This window comes from Lagopus leucura, unplaced genomic scaffold (assembly GCF_019238085.1).
Source record: "Lagopus leucura isolate 7727_CA_CO unplaced genomic scaffold, USGS_WTPT01 Super-Scaffold_73, whole genome shotgun sequence".
Taxonomy (NCBI): domain Eukaryota; kingdom Metazoa; phylum Chordata; class Aves; order Galliformes; family Phasianidae; genus Lagopus; species Lagopus leucura.
Window position 1 is genome coordinate 361,161 of NW_024962252.1, and position 15,588 is coordinate 376,748.

General features: G+C 42.1%; 1 protein-coding gene across 1 annotated transcript in view; it reads right to left on the reverse strand.

The window, feature by feature from the left end:
- MFSD2B (major facilitator superfamily domain containing 2B) overlaps positions 1–13,971 on the reverse strand; it is a 33,922-nt gene extending 19,951 nt beyond the window's left edge. The window contains exons 1-5 of the mRNA XM_042895185.1: positions 13,840–13,971; positions 9,303–9,419; positions 6,409–6,533; positions 3,136–3,259; positions 1,617–1,695 (exon numbers count right to left, since the gene is read on the reverse strand). Coding sequence (XP_042751119.1) covers positions 1,617–1,695; positions 3,136–3,259; positions 6,409–6,533; positions 9,303–9,419; positions 13,840–13,884 — 490 coding nt within the window. The 5' untranslated portion in view covers positions 13,885–13,971. The remainder of the gene's footprint in view (positions 1–1,616; positions 1,696–3,135; positions 3,260–6,408; positions 6,534–9,302; positions 9,420–13,839) is intronic.
- Between the last annotated feature and the right edge of the window lie 1,617 nt (positions 13,972–15,588).

Genomic DNA, 15,588 nt, shown 5'->3' on the forward strand with positions numbered 1-15,588 from the left:
GAAAATTTGTCTACAAATACTACTTCAAAACACACAAAAACACCAACATTTGAGAAGTCAAAATTATGGCTCATTGCACCACTCTGAATCGTCTTAGGGCTGTACATCAGAAAGTTGAAACACTTTTCTGAACAGTAAAATGATGTTATAAATGTCTCTCAGCCATGGAGGTCAACAGCATTTATGAGCACGAATTTCACATGCCTGTGAGGCATTATATTGGAATAGCATGTAGGAAAGCACATTTATTTGGATAACAGCCTCTGAAGACATAAACTCGGACAGCAGAAAATACTAAGTATGTGGATTTAGTTAGAATTTCAGCCAGATGACTCAGGATACAGAACCACTGCCAAAGAATAAAACACAACTGGAATCTCCTGCTGTTTAGGTCTATCCTCTGACTACTAGCTGTGTGATGATAATGCTAACTACAACTATTCCATGTGGCTGGAGAAGGATGGTATTGCTCAAGGAATACTACGCTTAGAATTTCTAACATGAAATTTTAGGTCTTATGGCTGTATCACTGAGCCTCTGTGCTTTAGTTTTCAATATAATCAAGCAATTATGTTGTTTGTTAACAGGGTTCTCACCACGAAGAAAGAACAGATGCAACAAAAAAGGAAATCAGAAAGTGTTCTAAAGCAGCACTGCAGGACAGGCTGGGACAGAGAAAAAATCTTTCATGTGATGTTTCAGCACTCTCTTCTCTTTACCTTGCTTAATGCTGGGAGACGTGAGAGACAGCAGTTACATAATAAAGAAGGCATGGGAACAGAGCTGAAGAGAACAGTAAGGGAAGAAACTGTTCTTACACACAATTTATGGTCTATACAGGAAATCTTGAAAAGATTTTCCTCACGCTTTCTTGATTTGATCAATTTGCTTCAAAGTAAAATCTTTGTCTGGTTTTGATTTTTTAAGAGCTGGAGATGTGGTCTGGAAACTGTCACTCTTTTAATGGACACAGTCTGAGTGCTGGTAATATTTCATTTATAAGACCTTTCTTCAAACTACCTGGAATGTGTTGAATGGATATAGATAAAATTAAAAAGAGAAATTTTAATTGGTGTGAACGTACACACACATTTATTCCTTTTTTTTCTTGGTGAGGTTGACTGCCTTGGTTCTATTTTGCAGAGACATTTTTCAGAGACTGGGAGGTTTCAGAGGAAGGGATTTTGAATTTACAATGTGAAACACATAAAGCCACAGAAATGTAAACTAAAAACAAATTAACAAAAAAATACTTTGAGGCTTTCTTTAATTAAACGTGGAAGGAGATCAGCCCTTTGTTTTTTACCTCCACAAACCATCCTTCAACAAAATAATTATTCCCTACCGTGGCTTTAGGTAAGTTTAATTTGTCTTCTGGCTTTGCAATAAATTGAAAAGAGTTCATACCTGATCAGACAGTTTGAGACAGTAAAACATTGATGTCTCCTATTTAAATAGAAAAATTGTCATCTTTACAGGACAAAATATTTTTCATTGAAGTCTCAAGGAAAAGTCCAGTTCAGGGACACTGAATATCAGGAATTCCCTATAGCTGGCAAATGATTTTAAATAAAAGACAGCCCCACTTCTCATGAAGTAACTCATATCACACTCACGGTACGCTGTTGCAGAATCTCTCTCTTTCTGGTCTGTGCTGAGAAACATGGTGAGAGCAGAATATGGTACTTGGAATAACTAGGCAAGAAAAGAACATCACATAAAACATTTCAGAGTTGATGCTTTGTTTCACTGATATCCAGGAAAACGGTTTAATGCAACACTGGGATTCCCCTATTTAGAATGCTGCATCTTTTAGCACAAAGAGCTGTCTTTTCTTCCTGGTTTGTAAAGTGTATATGAGGAAAAATAATCTCTGTCATAATACAAATAATAAATAACAAGCAAACAAGAGGCTTTACCTTTATGTTGTATTCCTCCAGTTTCCATGGGAAAAAGTCCTTTATAATCAGGCTATAAAGCATCTAGTTTTATTTGCAATAGGAGAATCACTTTTCTAGCTTGAGCTAACTAGCAGGAAACAGAGCCACAATGAAGACAATACAGCATTCCACCTTATTAAAGTCAAAAGACTGCATAATTTCCCAAATATTTCAATATCTCTTTCACTGTGTGATTCTTCAAATGTCTGGGAACTCCTTTTTCAAGCTATGATCCGGTGAAATTCAACCAAGTTTCACCCTGCTACATTGCAATGCAGGTGCCTCACTACCAGCCTTAGCCTGCTGTGAGACACTGCATGGCACTGAAGATACCTTGTTTCACCTTGATATTTGCTACAAGGCAGAACAAGGTGATAAACTCCTGCATGCAGTGCATGGAATCATTGAAGGAGTTCTCTGGGACCTTCTAAAATAGTGGCTTCTATGTACATACTGCAACATAGTGCAAAAATTCATGTGCTCAAGCACTTCTATCCAGGCATAAATATCATGATGATTTCAGCTTTGGGACTCTTTGCCTTTCACCTTGAGACAAAGCATCCAGAATTAGAGCCACAAAGCTGTTTGCCTCCTATTCTGCCCCTGACAACAGAAGTTACCAGAAGCTGGATGTCTAACTGCAATTTAGGAATCTAAATGTTTCTGTGAATTTATGCAAGACTGAACTGAGTGTCTAAGGCCATCAGAGCAATTATCCAAAAAGCTGAGATGGTTTCTGACGCCATATTTCCCCAAGTGAGCTTCAGGGGAAGTATGCTCTCCTTTCTCCTTTCCTCTTTCTGGTCAGCCAGGTCTGGTGGTTGGTAACCCTGCACATAGCAGGAGGGTTGAAATTAGATGAGCACCGTGGTCCTTTTCAACCCAGGCCATTCTATGATTCTATGATCTTCTCAAACGCCTTGGCACTAAATCCCTGCCTTAGCCTCAACTGCCAGAGAAAGTGACTAGAGGCAATCTGCCTGAATTGCCAAGCCAGTTGACAGAGAAAGCCTGGGCAGGAACTACTGACCAGCAGAGAGCTTGATGAAGAGACATCTGCCTGGGCCTTAAAAGATACTAGAAGTTGAAATATAATGAAAAGGTTTGGTAACCTCAGTTTACTAAACTGGAATGCAATGAAACAGGGAAAAAAAAAAGTTACTGCTGAGAACACCATGACTTGTAACCTACTTACTGTGGTCAGTGCTTGAAAAATGCAGTAGAAAGTCAAGTACCACACAACCCTTCCTGATACAAAAGGAGGCAGGTACCACATGAAAAAGTAGGAGACAATTGTGAAGGGTGTACATGCCAGCATCCTGCAAAGAAAAGGAACACATGCCAACAATCTCAACATCACGATGGCAAAGCATAGTATGTTTTCCTGCTAAGAGTTGATATCGCGCAGTTTGTATTATGTGTTTTTCCAAAACACAATAAAGATGTGATTCTAAGCATTAAATGCACAAATTAATGTAAGATGTATGCAAATACCTCCACAAAATGGAATAAAATGTCAAATCTGAAGGAGAAATGCTATACTTCAATTGATATCCTATTCAGAATGGACACAATTGCCTTGCACATGCACTGCAAAAGCATAACTGCACTGCCATGCCTTAGCACATGCCTCAGACTACATCTTTGTTAAAAGACTCACTGAGAGCTAAGCCCTCTTGTCACATGTCATAACAAACTTCAGCAATGTTTACATGAGCTTACTTATTATGAAGGATTCCTTGCTTGAATTTTAACTCCTTCTGTTTTCCTCTGAACTTGGCCTCTTCACTGCTACTTCAAACAAATGCAAATATGTTGATGTACTTAAAAAAGCTGGAAACAGCATAAAAGACAACGGACAGCTCACGGTTATGGTCTGTATCTACCCTGGTATACAACAATTTGCTCCATTTTACTCAACAGTAAAATTCCTAGTCACTCGAAACACAAAAGGAGCATCATCTGGTGAGGAAAGGGGCCTGTTTTAAAAGACAGAACTGCAGAAACTTCTATTCCAGACACCTAACAGTAATTAAATACATTTGGTCTAAGGATTGTTTCAGGCAAACAACACTTCAAACTCAATAATATGGAAGAAGTTATCAAATGCTATTACTTCCTAAAAGTCCGAGCTGCAGCAGCATCACAGCTCTCCCACAGCCGTATAAACCACATATTAAACAACGTAATTAGATGACCAAAGTTCCAGTAAAAAATACCCAAACACACAAAAGAGAAAGCAGATTAATCCCTTCACAGCAGCGCTGCCGACATTTGGGGTCAGCTGATTATTTTGCAGTTGTGAACTGAAACCGTGGCACACAAAAGAGCAACGTGTCAACAGTTCAGTAGAACAATGACTTTCCCACATTGCTCTGTGGGGACGGATGGCATCACTGGGTGCTGAACCTCTGCAAGGAAAGTGCCAGGTTCTGCTATTCTCTGCCTCTCCAGTGCTCAGGCCACAGCTCGTTTCCAGCTGGTCAGCAATGGAAAACACAATGTAAAATCCTCACACACGTCAGGGAATCCACCTTCTTCTATAATGGTGTGAGCTGTTCAGGCTGCTGTCCAGAGCCACCACAAGGACATTTTTTATGGTCCTTTTTTGTGCAGCTCCTCAGCAATACCCCTCATAGCAGTATTCTTCCCACGTTTTCCTTCCCTCGTTAATTTCAGTTGGTTTCAGAGTCTCACTGAACTTGCTGATTTACTGCTGTTAACTCCTTCCACAAAATATTTGACCGGGTTTGTGTATTTTAAGTCAGTGTCTGCTCATGTGTTTTAAACACATTATATACAAGAGATCAGTGATGGCTGATGATTTCCTACCAGGTTAAGTACAGCATTAAACTATACTTCAACTTTTGCCCTCTTTACTAATGTCTGTGCTTTGTAGGCAAACTTTTCTGACTGAATCAACTCCATCACTTCGCTCTGAACATTTAATAATATTTTTTAACTAGCAGGAGACACATTCTTTTCCTTCCATAAAAACAATCTGAATGCCAAAGCATAAGAACCAAATTTTCATGAAAAGATTGCCATTACAAAGAAGACAAATAGGAAAAGTCCTTCTGGAAATAATCATAGAATCACAGAATCATAGACTGGCCTGGGTTGAAAAGGCCCACAGTGCTCATCCAGTTCCAACCCCCTGCTGTGTGCAGGGTCACCAACCAGCAGCCCAGGCTGCCCAGAGCCACATCCAGCCTGGCCTTGAATGCCTGCAGGGATGGGGCATCCACAGCCTCCTTGGGCAACCTGTGCCAGTGCCTCACCACCCTCTGGGGGAAAAACTTCCTCCTAAGATCCAACCTAAACCTCCCCTGTCTCAGTTTAAAACCATCTCCCTTGTCCTGTCACTATCCATCCTCGTAAACAGCTGTTCCCCTTCCTGTTTATACGCTCCTTTCAAATATTGGAAGGCCAATGAGGTCAAATATGTGCCAATATTCACAATGAATGAGACAGAGCAGTGATTAAAGACTAAGTAGTTTCGCAAACTACTTAGTATCTCCTTGACTTCTAAAATAGAATTTGAAATTAACAAATGACTCTATGATTTCTAAATGTCCACTGTCGTGGATGAGCTTAGATTCCTCTACCACAAACCCCTCATTTCCGATTTTTTGCTTCACACCTGTCAATTTCCTTCCCAGGTGAGTACTGATTCTGCTAGTGCATGGACAGCACGTGGACCAGTGCAACTTGTTGTGCAGATTCTGCTGGACAATAGTAGCCAGAATGCATACAAGGGATAAGCATGTCACGGTGAAACATCCCTTTGCCCCCTCACAAGTGCTGATCAAATCCTAGAGCACCTAATTCCTCTTTAAAAGTCATTGTGATTTTTTAGTTAGCTATTTTGATTATGGGACATAAAAGGAGCAGAACCAGAATGACTGCTGTTAGGAAGAATGAGACAGTGTCAGACACTGCTAGCTGCTGGGCCCTTCAGTGCCATGGCGTCACATCTGCGCCACACGTATGCACATATCCTTTACTGATTTGGAAGGCCTAGCCAATTAAAGCTAAGGGAACTCCTGGAAAGCTGATGTGAGAAGTGATGGCAGGCTTGGACACAAGTAGAAACTTGCTCCAGCTTTTTGAAGGAGTGAAGCCAAACTAAATGGAATTTAGCCAGGGATGAAAATTCAGTCGCCAAGAAGGTTTTACACATGAGGTTCCACTTTTGTTAACAGTGCAGTGTCTTGGCTTTATCTGGTTGTTTCTCCAGTTGCAGAAAATCTTTTCGTTGTTTTCCATGGATGAACAAGTTGAAGGGAAATAGATGACATGAGAATTTCTCTTTTTGCTTTTATATATGTAGAAATAATACAATCACAGTTGTCTAGGAAACAGGCGAGGAAAAAAATAACTCAATGAGATGACTGTATGGTCTTAAAACACACATACACAAAATATTTATATATGTGTATAAATACATGTACAGATTTCTGCTTACCAAGGCATGAGCCGACCAATTTTTGTCCATCTACTTTTGCTGATAAAAAAGCCAGCAACGGGATCAGTAACAGCTCCTGAGGCTTTGCCAATAAACAGCACCAAAGAGGCATGAAATGGAGTAATCTGAAAATACAAACACAGGACTCTAAACACGAGCTATTGTTCCACAGTACAATGAAACAGCATAAAGCAACTTTCCAGAAAGAACCTTGGTGTTTTAAAGAGTAATGTTAGTTCATTTACAAAACGTACCCGTTGCTGTCACAGAAATTCCTATTGGTTACCCTACTGGTTTCCCATAGCAAAAAACCCAAAACACTGAGACAAGGCACCATGTAAAATGGGATTACAGAGGAAAAACACAAGGAAGGTGAGATTATAGATGTGTTCAGAATGAGGAATATGAGTCAAACAGGAAACCAAAGACCTTGTTTTAGATATTAAATCTGACAGAGCATCTTTGTAACTTATCCCTCATACATTTCTAGATCACTACCTTGATCTGAAGCAGATATAAGCAGAGATAAATGTCTGCATGCATCTGGGCTTTTTCAACTCCTGAGACTACCAACAAGATTGCCAACTGGTGGAGTGTGGCTTGGAAGAGGCTACAACACAGCAGATTCTATGCACTCAGCACTGAGCTGCATAATGCACATCTGTTCAAAGTTACCAGCGCACATCCAACAAACCTCACTTGAAAACTGTTTATGCATTATATGTGAATAAAATAGCCAAGTTTGAAGTTTGACCATAATTAAGTGCATGTATAGAATTACAGTTTAGCCTGGGCAATGGATTGATTTTTCTACTGCATCTGTAGAGACCTTAGGAATTCATATCACAGAGTGGATAAAAAAACATAATTTCTCCTTGAAGTGTCTAGTTCATGCCACTAAAACCTATATGCTCCTTCATGTCAGAAGTTCTTTAACTCAGAAGGAAGCCTGGTGAATGCAGCTAATGCAACACCAAGCTTGAGTTAGCATTCCCTGCTTATCTGCTGAGCTTGCTGTTCTTTCCCAGGCGCTGTCACACAACTTCCAGCTGGTTCCCTGCTCTAAGAACTTGCTGCAGGTATTTCCTCAGAAGTGACAAAAAGAAACAATCCTGAGTGACTTTGGTAAAGACAGATGTTATGCATTTCCATAACCCCACTTGTTAAATTTTAGTCCAGATTAGCTGGAATTGCAGGAATAGCCTCACCACCCTAACTATAAAAGAGCTTTTCCTTAAGTCCAACTTAGTTCTACCCTCTTTAAGCCTGAAGCCATTTCCCCTTGTTCTATTCATCCATCTCAAAAGAAATAAAGTCCAATATCCTAATATGTGAGGTTTTAGTGTTTTCTAGTAATTTAGCTCAAGGATTTCATGTGGTTTGCAGTTACAAACCTGTAGTTTATACAGGTAATTTAGGAGGAACATGGAATTGAATTGGAAAAAAATGTAACTACAGAAAGTGAATACAAATGTAATTTTCTCAGAAGGGGGCCCAGATTACATATGAAGTTTTATGCACAGTCTCCCAGAAAGTAGGTAAGATTTAAATTCAGTTATTGCCTATAAAGTGACATATTTTCCCCTGGAAATACATGGAAAAAAAGACTTAGGAAGGTCTTGATCTAGTCTTGAAGAAGTTCTATGAAGAATTACTTCATAGAACAAACTAAACCATCAGGTTTTAATAATTCAGGCTCTTAATGAGGTAATAAAAGAATAATTACAAATGTTAAGCAAAATTATTGGTTTTCAGTAGAAGCTTGTTAACAGAAATAATTATGTTGTTTTTAGGTGGTATTCAGAGATTGGAGAATGGGACCCCAGCTTCCTGAACACTGTACACAAATACAAATAAACAAAAGTTTTCCCTAGCTTCTAGAATTTCCAGTTTCTGCAGAGGATGGGTAAATTCCAGTATTTATAAGCATGCTGGGAAAATCATACTAGCGTTTTTCTCACCCAGTTCCTGCTTCATCATCTCCAATGACTTGTACTGCCATCCTTGATGTCAGTAAAAATCAAGAGAGGTCAGAGCTGTTTCCACCTCCTACTGCATCTCCAGGGAGTTACTTCTCCCACATTCAGCTGTCCTCAGACTCCACAGCATACACTTGACATCTCTGACACTGCTGTCCAAATCTGCCCCACTTTCCAAGTCCTGTGAATTCAGCCTCAACCAGACATTTGAGATCTCAGTTTTTCACGCCTATCTCATTCTGTGGCCAATTGTACTGAGTAACTTACAGAATTTAGTTTTTCCTTTATAATCTCAGCTTCTGATATTAGACCTGTATAGGAAAGCCATTAAGCATAAGCTTTGGCATTTATGCTGAAATCTACGACAGTTTAAGCCACAGCTTTCTCACAGCCCTTGCAATTTGGCCTCATCTCCTTAAAAGTCTTTTCTTTTACGCTATGAAACATCATATATCTCACCTAGTTACCACGGAGCCATACAAGACCATTCAAACCAATTAAAAAAATGCTTATAGAATCATTTTCTTTGCTTCCCTGCTGTCCCAGAATCTAGCTGGAGCAGCTGAAAGTCATATGAATGGGATGACTCCTACTGCTTTGTTTCACCAGGTCTGCTTCTGCACAAACTGACAGCACGAAACCTTCAGGAAGGATCACTCAGCTTTATTTACAAAGAATAATTAATAATCATAAAAATGTTGGCCACTTCAAGGCAGAAAGGAAACTAGTGAAAATCAGAAGTGTTTCCAAAGAAGTTTATTCAGCTTCCAGTATGCTGAACAGCTAAAGGCAAGGCTAAGAAGAAAATTCAAAAGCATTATTGGCTAATTTACCCTCCATAGTTCTAGGCACACTGTAAATGACATCAGAGCTGAGGTAAATCTACAGTTTGTAAGGGTCTCCTATGCTACTTACATGGGCTATATCCAGCAGGTAGATCTGCAGGAAGAAGGAAGCTGCGCTCCCTGCCACTTGATTCGGGGCACCTCCTATGGCATAGCATAACTTGCTGCAAACTGACATGCCGTGTTCCTGTGCAAGAACAAACAGAAACTGATGAGAAAGCCAAGGTACAGACATAAAAACTACAGAAATCCAAATGTTGAAGTATGAGGCTAGCACCAAAATCATGTATTTGCTTCACAGGTATTCCATTAACAAAGCCGCGTGCCCTAAACACCTACAGTCATTGGAATGCTCATTCTTTTTTTTGTTTTGTTTTGTTTTTTTTTTTAAATAGTTTTGCTTCTTAATTCAGCATCTAAAAACAAACCATGGTTTTCCTACAATGCCATAGGTTTGCCTACCTGCTTCTCATAAGCTATTAAAAAGGAACCCGTTAACAAGCAAGAAGAACCAAAATGGATGTGGACCGGAGCGCTCAATTCAGATGTTAAAAACACCACGATCTTTCCTTTTTTTTTTTTCCTTTTAAAATAATTTCCTGTATGAATCTTTCAGACCACGATAACTGGTATGTGTTTTCTTACCATAATCATTAGATGACCTTCAAAGAGGTGGAAAATTTCTACAGTTAAAGGTAGACTGAATACATTCCAAAGATTTGTGTCCCAATCCTTCCTCAATTTGCCACAGGTTCCTGGTGAGGCTATTGCAGAAAAAACTTGACTCTGTATCATCTTTTTTTTTTTAAACAATGGAAATTGACATAACAGAGAAACTGTGCTCCTTCAGCTGCATTTTGATGTGTTTGAAAAGTACCATATGCATCCAAGAATATTCTTTAATCAAACTGACCAGTAAAGGTATGATAAAAGTTGAAAAGAAGCTTTAAAATTCTTAATTAAAAGACAAAATATGTACAGTCTAATAGAAATTCTAACGAAGAATGCCGTGCTTTCCACTAGCAAAAAAAATACCAGAAAGCTTTTAAAAACATCTCAGAATTAATTTAATTATGTAAAACTCAAAGTATCAGAAGACAGTGGCTCTATTAGTCCTGTATTCCCTTCGTAGGGACAGCACATCCAACTCAAGTGTTGAGAAGTTTCACACATATTAAAGACTTCTGTCTTAAAGACTTCTGTCAAGAGAAACCAGGAGAGCAGCCATGTTAATCTTGCCTCTGCTATGTCTCTGAACTGAATACACAAGGCCTAAATTCTTTCATTAGATCAAGATAATAATAGAGATATGGTAATGAGATCCCAAATGATGATAATATTCGGATGCATTGCCTCGATTCTGAATGCTATAAAATGTACTTAGCGTCATCACCTTCACTATATCACTGAGTTTTGATCAGTTTTAGACTTCCAGATGGAGCCTCTCATCATCTAATTGTTCTCCTTTGAACTGTTCTATCTGTGTGGGTGTGAGCAAGTGAGCACAGTGTCAGGACATTTCCCTTCTTCTGCATCTATAGAGAAAGAGCAAAAAGTCTCAGGCTAATCACAGCTCTCATTACTGGCTTAGTCACACGTACACCACTTCTGTTAGAGGTGGCATCCCATTATTGTGCCTAAGTCAAGCAAACAGTATCAGGACACTACTGCAAATTGGTGACACCACAGCAGGCCTCACTTCTACTCCACATTGGTGATGGCAGCAGTGGAGCAGACTGACAGAATAGGGCCTGATGTGGAAGTGTGTATGAAGCAAAGGTGTGAACTTCAATTCCACACGTGTGGAAAAAATGACACCCACTGACATTAATCAATGCTTCCTGGATGTCTGGAGACCAAAGAGTGGATATCAGCTTAGCAAGACGGTGGGTGATGCATTTCCACTGGTGCAGATTGTTCATGGCTGGTGAAAATGCAAATGGCGGTGACTATATTGAAAAACAGTGTTTTGTAGCTGAGAATTTGATCTATCAAAATATTGTGTTCCTTGTGTCTGTTGTCGTTTCCATGGAAATAAATAGGAGGCATTATTTTTGGAGCAACCTACACACATCACAAAAGATCTACACGTGAATCACACGTAGTGTGGAGGGAACTTGGTTCATTTTAAACTTGCTGCCCGGTCCCCCCTGCTGTAAATAATCAATCAGTTACTCAAACTCCTGTTTAAGTTTTACTGTAATCATTGTGTTTTCTGCCTCAATATTTTTGAGGCACTGGTAGGAATGAAAGCAAGTCTCTGCACCTGTGGAGTGAAACTGTTCCTTCTAACTTCTGGGGCCAACAGTTAAAACTAGAAAAGCTGACAGGATCTGGGTGAGTGAGCCTCCCCAGCCTTCGTTGGGATTGCATGATGCCAGAAATTGTCTTGATCATCACAGAATCATTCAGGTTGGAAAAGACCTCAAACAGTCCAACCCCAACCCAGCCCACTGTGCCCACTGCCCACGTCCCTCAGTGCCACATCCCCATGGTTCTGGAACACCTCCAGGTTTGGTCATCCCACCACCTCCCTGGGCAGCTGTGCCACTGCACCACTGCTCTTTTGGAGAAGAAATGTTTCCTAACACCCAACCTAACACTCCCCTGGTGCAGCTTAAGGTCTTTACCTCTCATCCCAAAGGATGAGAACATTGAAATGGCACCTGTGCAGTGATAGCAACCAGCAGCCTGGCTGTGAGCAGCTGAGGGAGGTTTTCTCTGTTACTCTGATGACCGAAGTCCCTGCTGCATTGCTACCTCGAGCAGCAGAGACTGTCTGATTTCTGAGAAAGCTGGTGAAAGCTTTTCCACCTGTGTAAGTTTGTTTGTAAGCTTAAAGTACTCCAGAAAACAGAGAGCTGAATGTGTGAGCAGTAATCAGGGGAAAAAATACAAAGAGATTGTACTCGAAATTCTGCTGTGAGAATGCAGCTGAATACAAATTACATAAACACCCAATTGCTTCTATGAGTTTTGGAAAGAAGGTGAGAGGATGGGGTAGGAGGTAAGAGAAAGGAAAGTGATATTAAGGTATGTTATTTTCTATTTTCAGATTAACTTGAAAATGTTGTACTTGTAGATGCCCAGTCATATCCAAGTTCACTCTGTTTCAAGGTAAACCAAGACAGTGTAATAGGTGAGAAATTTGATATTGCTCTTTAAATAGAGTTAAATATATTGTTGCAGAATAAATAATGCACTGTAGCTCCTTTATTTTCAAGTCTTCTGCGAGTAAAACCAAATTCAGTGCTTTACATTTTCTGTTCCCCAACAGAATGGGAATTGAATAGCATAACAGTTCATCCTATTTACTTTAGGAAAAAAAGAAAGTCTTAACCACACTGAAAACACTTTGCAAGGGCGTGAAGATATTTCAGAAACATTACAGGCACAAAGGTCTGCTGCAGGCATTTGGTCCTAAGCTATTCTTTATCTGTTCTGTCCAGAACCAAGGCAACATGTAATTTAAGAGTAACGAGAAGAGAAGGCAAAACCTGGAAGCCCCAGATAAATGCAGCTTTATCTGAGAAACAGTGACAATGCAGCTAACGAGGAGAAGCTTTTGAGTCAGCTTTTTTCTCAATGTAGTTGTAATAGTCAAAGCTGCTGTTCTGTGACTGACCATACAAGGTCCTCTTAAAAGCAGGAGTGCCACTGTGACAGGTGGGATCCCTAATCTCTCATGTTAGCTGTCTTGAAGGCTCTCTTTGGTTTGTTAGAGACATCATAACCTGATCCAGTGCCTGATTTAGTGGCAACCCTACCTGTGGAAGGGGTTGGAAATGGACAATCTTCAAGGTCCCTTCCAGCCCAAAGCAGTCTGTGATCAGCCCATCCCTGAGCAGAGGAAGTAGCAGGAATGGGGCTCAACTGCAGATGACCGGGAAGGGCACACCAAGGCTGGATGCAGCAGAGGTTTCTGGGGTACTCTTCAAGCTGCCAGCAGCATAGAGCCAAGAGGCTGTGCGAGCCAAAGGTGCTTTATCTTTGTTCAAAATGTTCCGATTTCTTCTGTGAACACCCCCACACACACCTGCTTTGTAAACCCCTAAATTCACACCAGAACTGCACACGCCCCAAAGCATCTGATGCTGACGAGCCCCATGGTTTGGCTGTACCTCAGGCTGTTACAAAGCATCCAGGTTTACCCGATGCCCCAAAGGCACGCAGGCGGCTGCACGCACCCTTCCAGCGCTCCTCACTGCTGGCCCCACGAGCACCGGGGATGGATGGCAGCGCTGGAACCGCCTCACACCTGCAGCACCGATGGGGAGCGGCTGCCTGAGGAGCTCAGCGCCCTCACGGCTCTCTCCTGCTACAGACACGTGTGCCTAGACGGAAGGACAGCCGCAGGGTGTGAATGTGCTTTCTCCAGCCGCCAAATGGGACAGCAAGGGTTGTCTTCTATTCGAGGGAAAGCATCAGAGGTACATCGATCTCGATGACAGAGAAGGAGAGATCGAAGAGCTGAAGAATTCCTTCTTTCAGCTCTCTCACAGCCCCTCCGACGCGCACACCCTTCTCGCCGAGGACGGAAAGCTGCAGACCACCTCTCGGCGCCTCGGGACCCGGCAGTCACCTACCCGCACTCGGGAGCCGCTTACCTTCTCCTCCTCCCGCTCCGGGCTGTCCCTCGCAGCCCCCGCCATGGTACTGCGGACAGCACAGCCCCGTCCGACACCTGCGTGCCCGGGGCGGAAGGAAGGAGAGGGACAGCGCGGGCGATGCCCCCCCTTCCCGCCCGCAGCGCTCGTGAGGAGCCGAAGGTGCTATCTCTGCTCTCCGTGCTCGGGGGGAGGCATTCCCCGCGAGGGCTGCGGGTACCTTTCCGGCCTGCCGTGCCCTCACACGCGCCCTCGCTCTGCCCCGAGAGGTGACACTGAGGCTTTATTCTACCCGAAGCCGCTGGACAGCGGGAGCGCCCGCGGCAAAGGGAGCCCGAACCCGAGCCCGCCCCGCCGCTCCCCTCAGAGCCCCGCGCCTGAGGAGCGGGCAGCAACTCCTCGGGCACGGAGCGCTCGGACCTGTTGCAAGACTGCGAAGCACAACGGCTGCTGCCTTAATTTAGGCAGTACGAGTTCACCACCGACAGCACTTCCCTCAGCGAGCGAGTCCGTGGCAAGAAGTGCATTTTCAACGATGAGTTCTTTTCCTGTTTGTCAAAGATGGTTTAAACACAGCAACAAGCATCTCGTAAAGGCGGTGGCTAAGCTATGCGTGCAGCATTTCCCCTTCAGATAGAGCTGCTGCTGCGGTTCATTATCTGCTATGCTCACTCGGTGGTAATAAGGACCATCACAACCAGGTAGCAAAATTCTGAAAGAAGGAAGAATTTTAAAAAGTCATTCTATCACAACACTACAGTTGTTTTTAGCATAAAGTCGAAACCCTGGCTTTACCACAAGTTCATTGAATCATTAAGGCTGGAAAGACCAACGAGATCCAACCACCGGTCCGTTCCTGTGACCAGTGCAGTACAGTGGGATCATCAGCTCCCTGATCCTGCTAACTACACTATTTCTGCTACCGTTGATGCCGTTGGCCTTCTTCACCACCTGGGCACGCTGCTGGCTTGCAGTTGTCTGTCGGTTAATACCTCCACATCCTTCTCCTTACAGCTTGCCAGCCACTCTGCTCCAAGCCCGTAGCGATGCATAGGGTTTTTGCAACCAAAATGCAACATCCAGCACTTGGTCTTGCTGAACTCCATCCCATTGCACTCAGCTCATCAATCCAGCTAATAAATTACTAGGTTTCACTTAAAAGCATTTAGACCCCAAAGTGTCCTTAAGGGCTAAGGGTGGATGCTGAACTGCTCAGTGCCTTATCCCAACATGGTATTTTTGGAACAAATTCTAAGCTAGATGCAAGTTGGAATATTCTTAACATTGGAATGCTTAGCTCAAACTCAACACTTCAAAGAGAAGAAAGGTTCTTCTCTTTCACTTCAGACATTATATCCAAAATACATGAAATCTTTGTTAGCTACATTTACGTACTTATTCACAAAGGAAAAACTAGATAAAACATTTCCTCTCCCTGGCCAAAGCACAATAGGTGTCTACAGCACTGAGCAACAGATGAGCTGCCCGTAGTATCTGGACAGCCTCATCAGTCTTACAAATTGACCAAAACCAATTAGTTCTAAAACAGCTCTGTATTCACTCCAAGCATTTTCTCTCTGTTAGGAAGCGTTACCCAATCACAGTTTCTTGCTCTTTTTAATTTCCTGAAAGTACTTTCTAGTTAATATAAAATGGTGCTGACTGCACTAATCCTGACTTCTGAGATACCTGCTCCCATTCTGTTCCCAGCACTAGAACAGGTTGCCCAAGGAGGCTGTGGATGCCCCA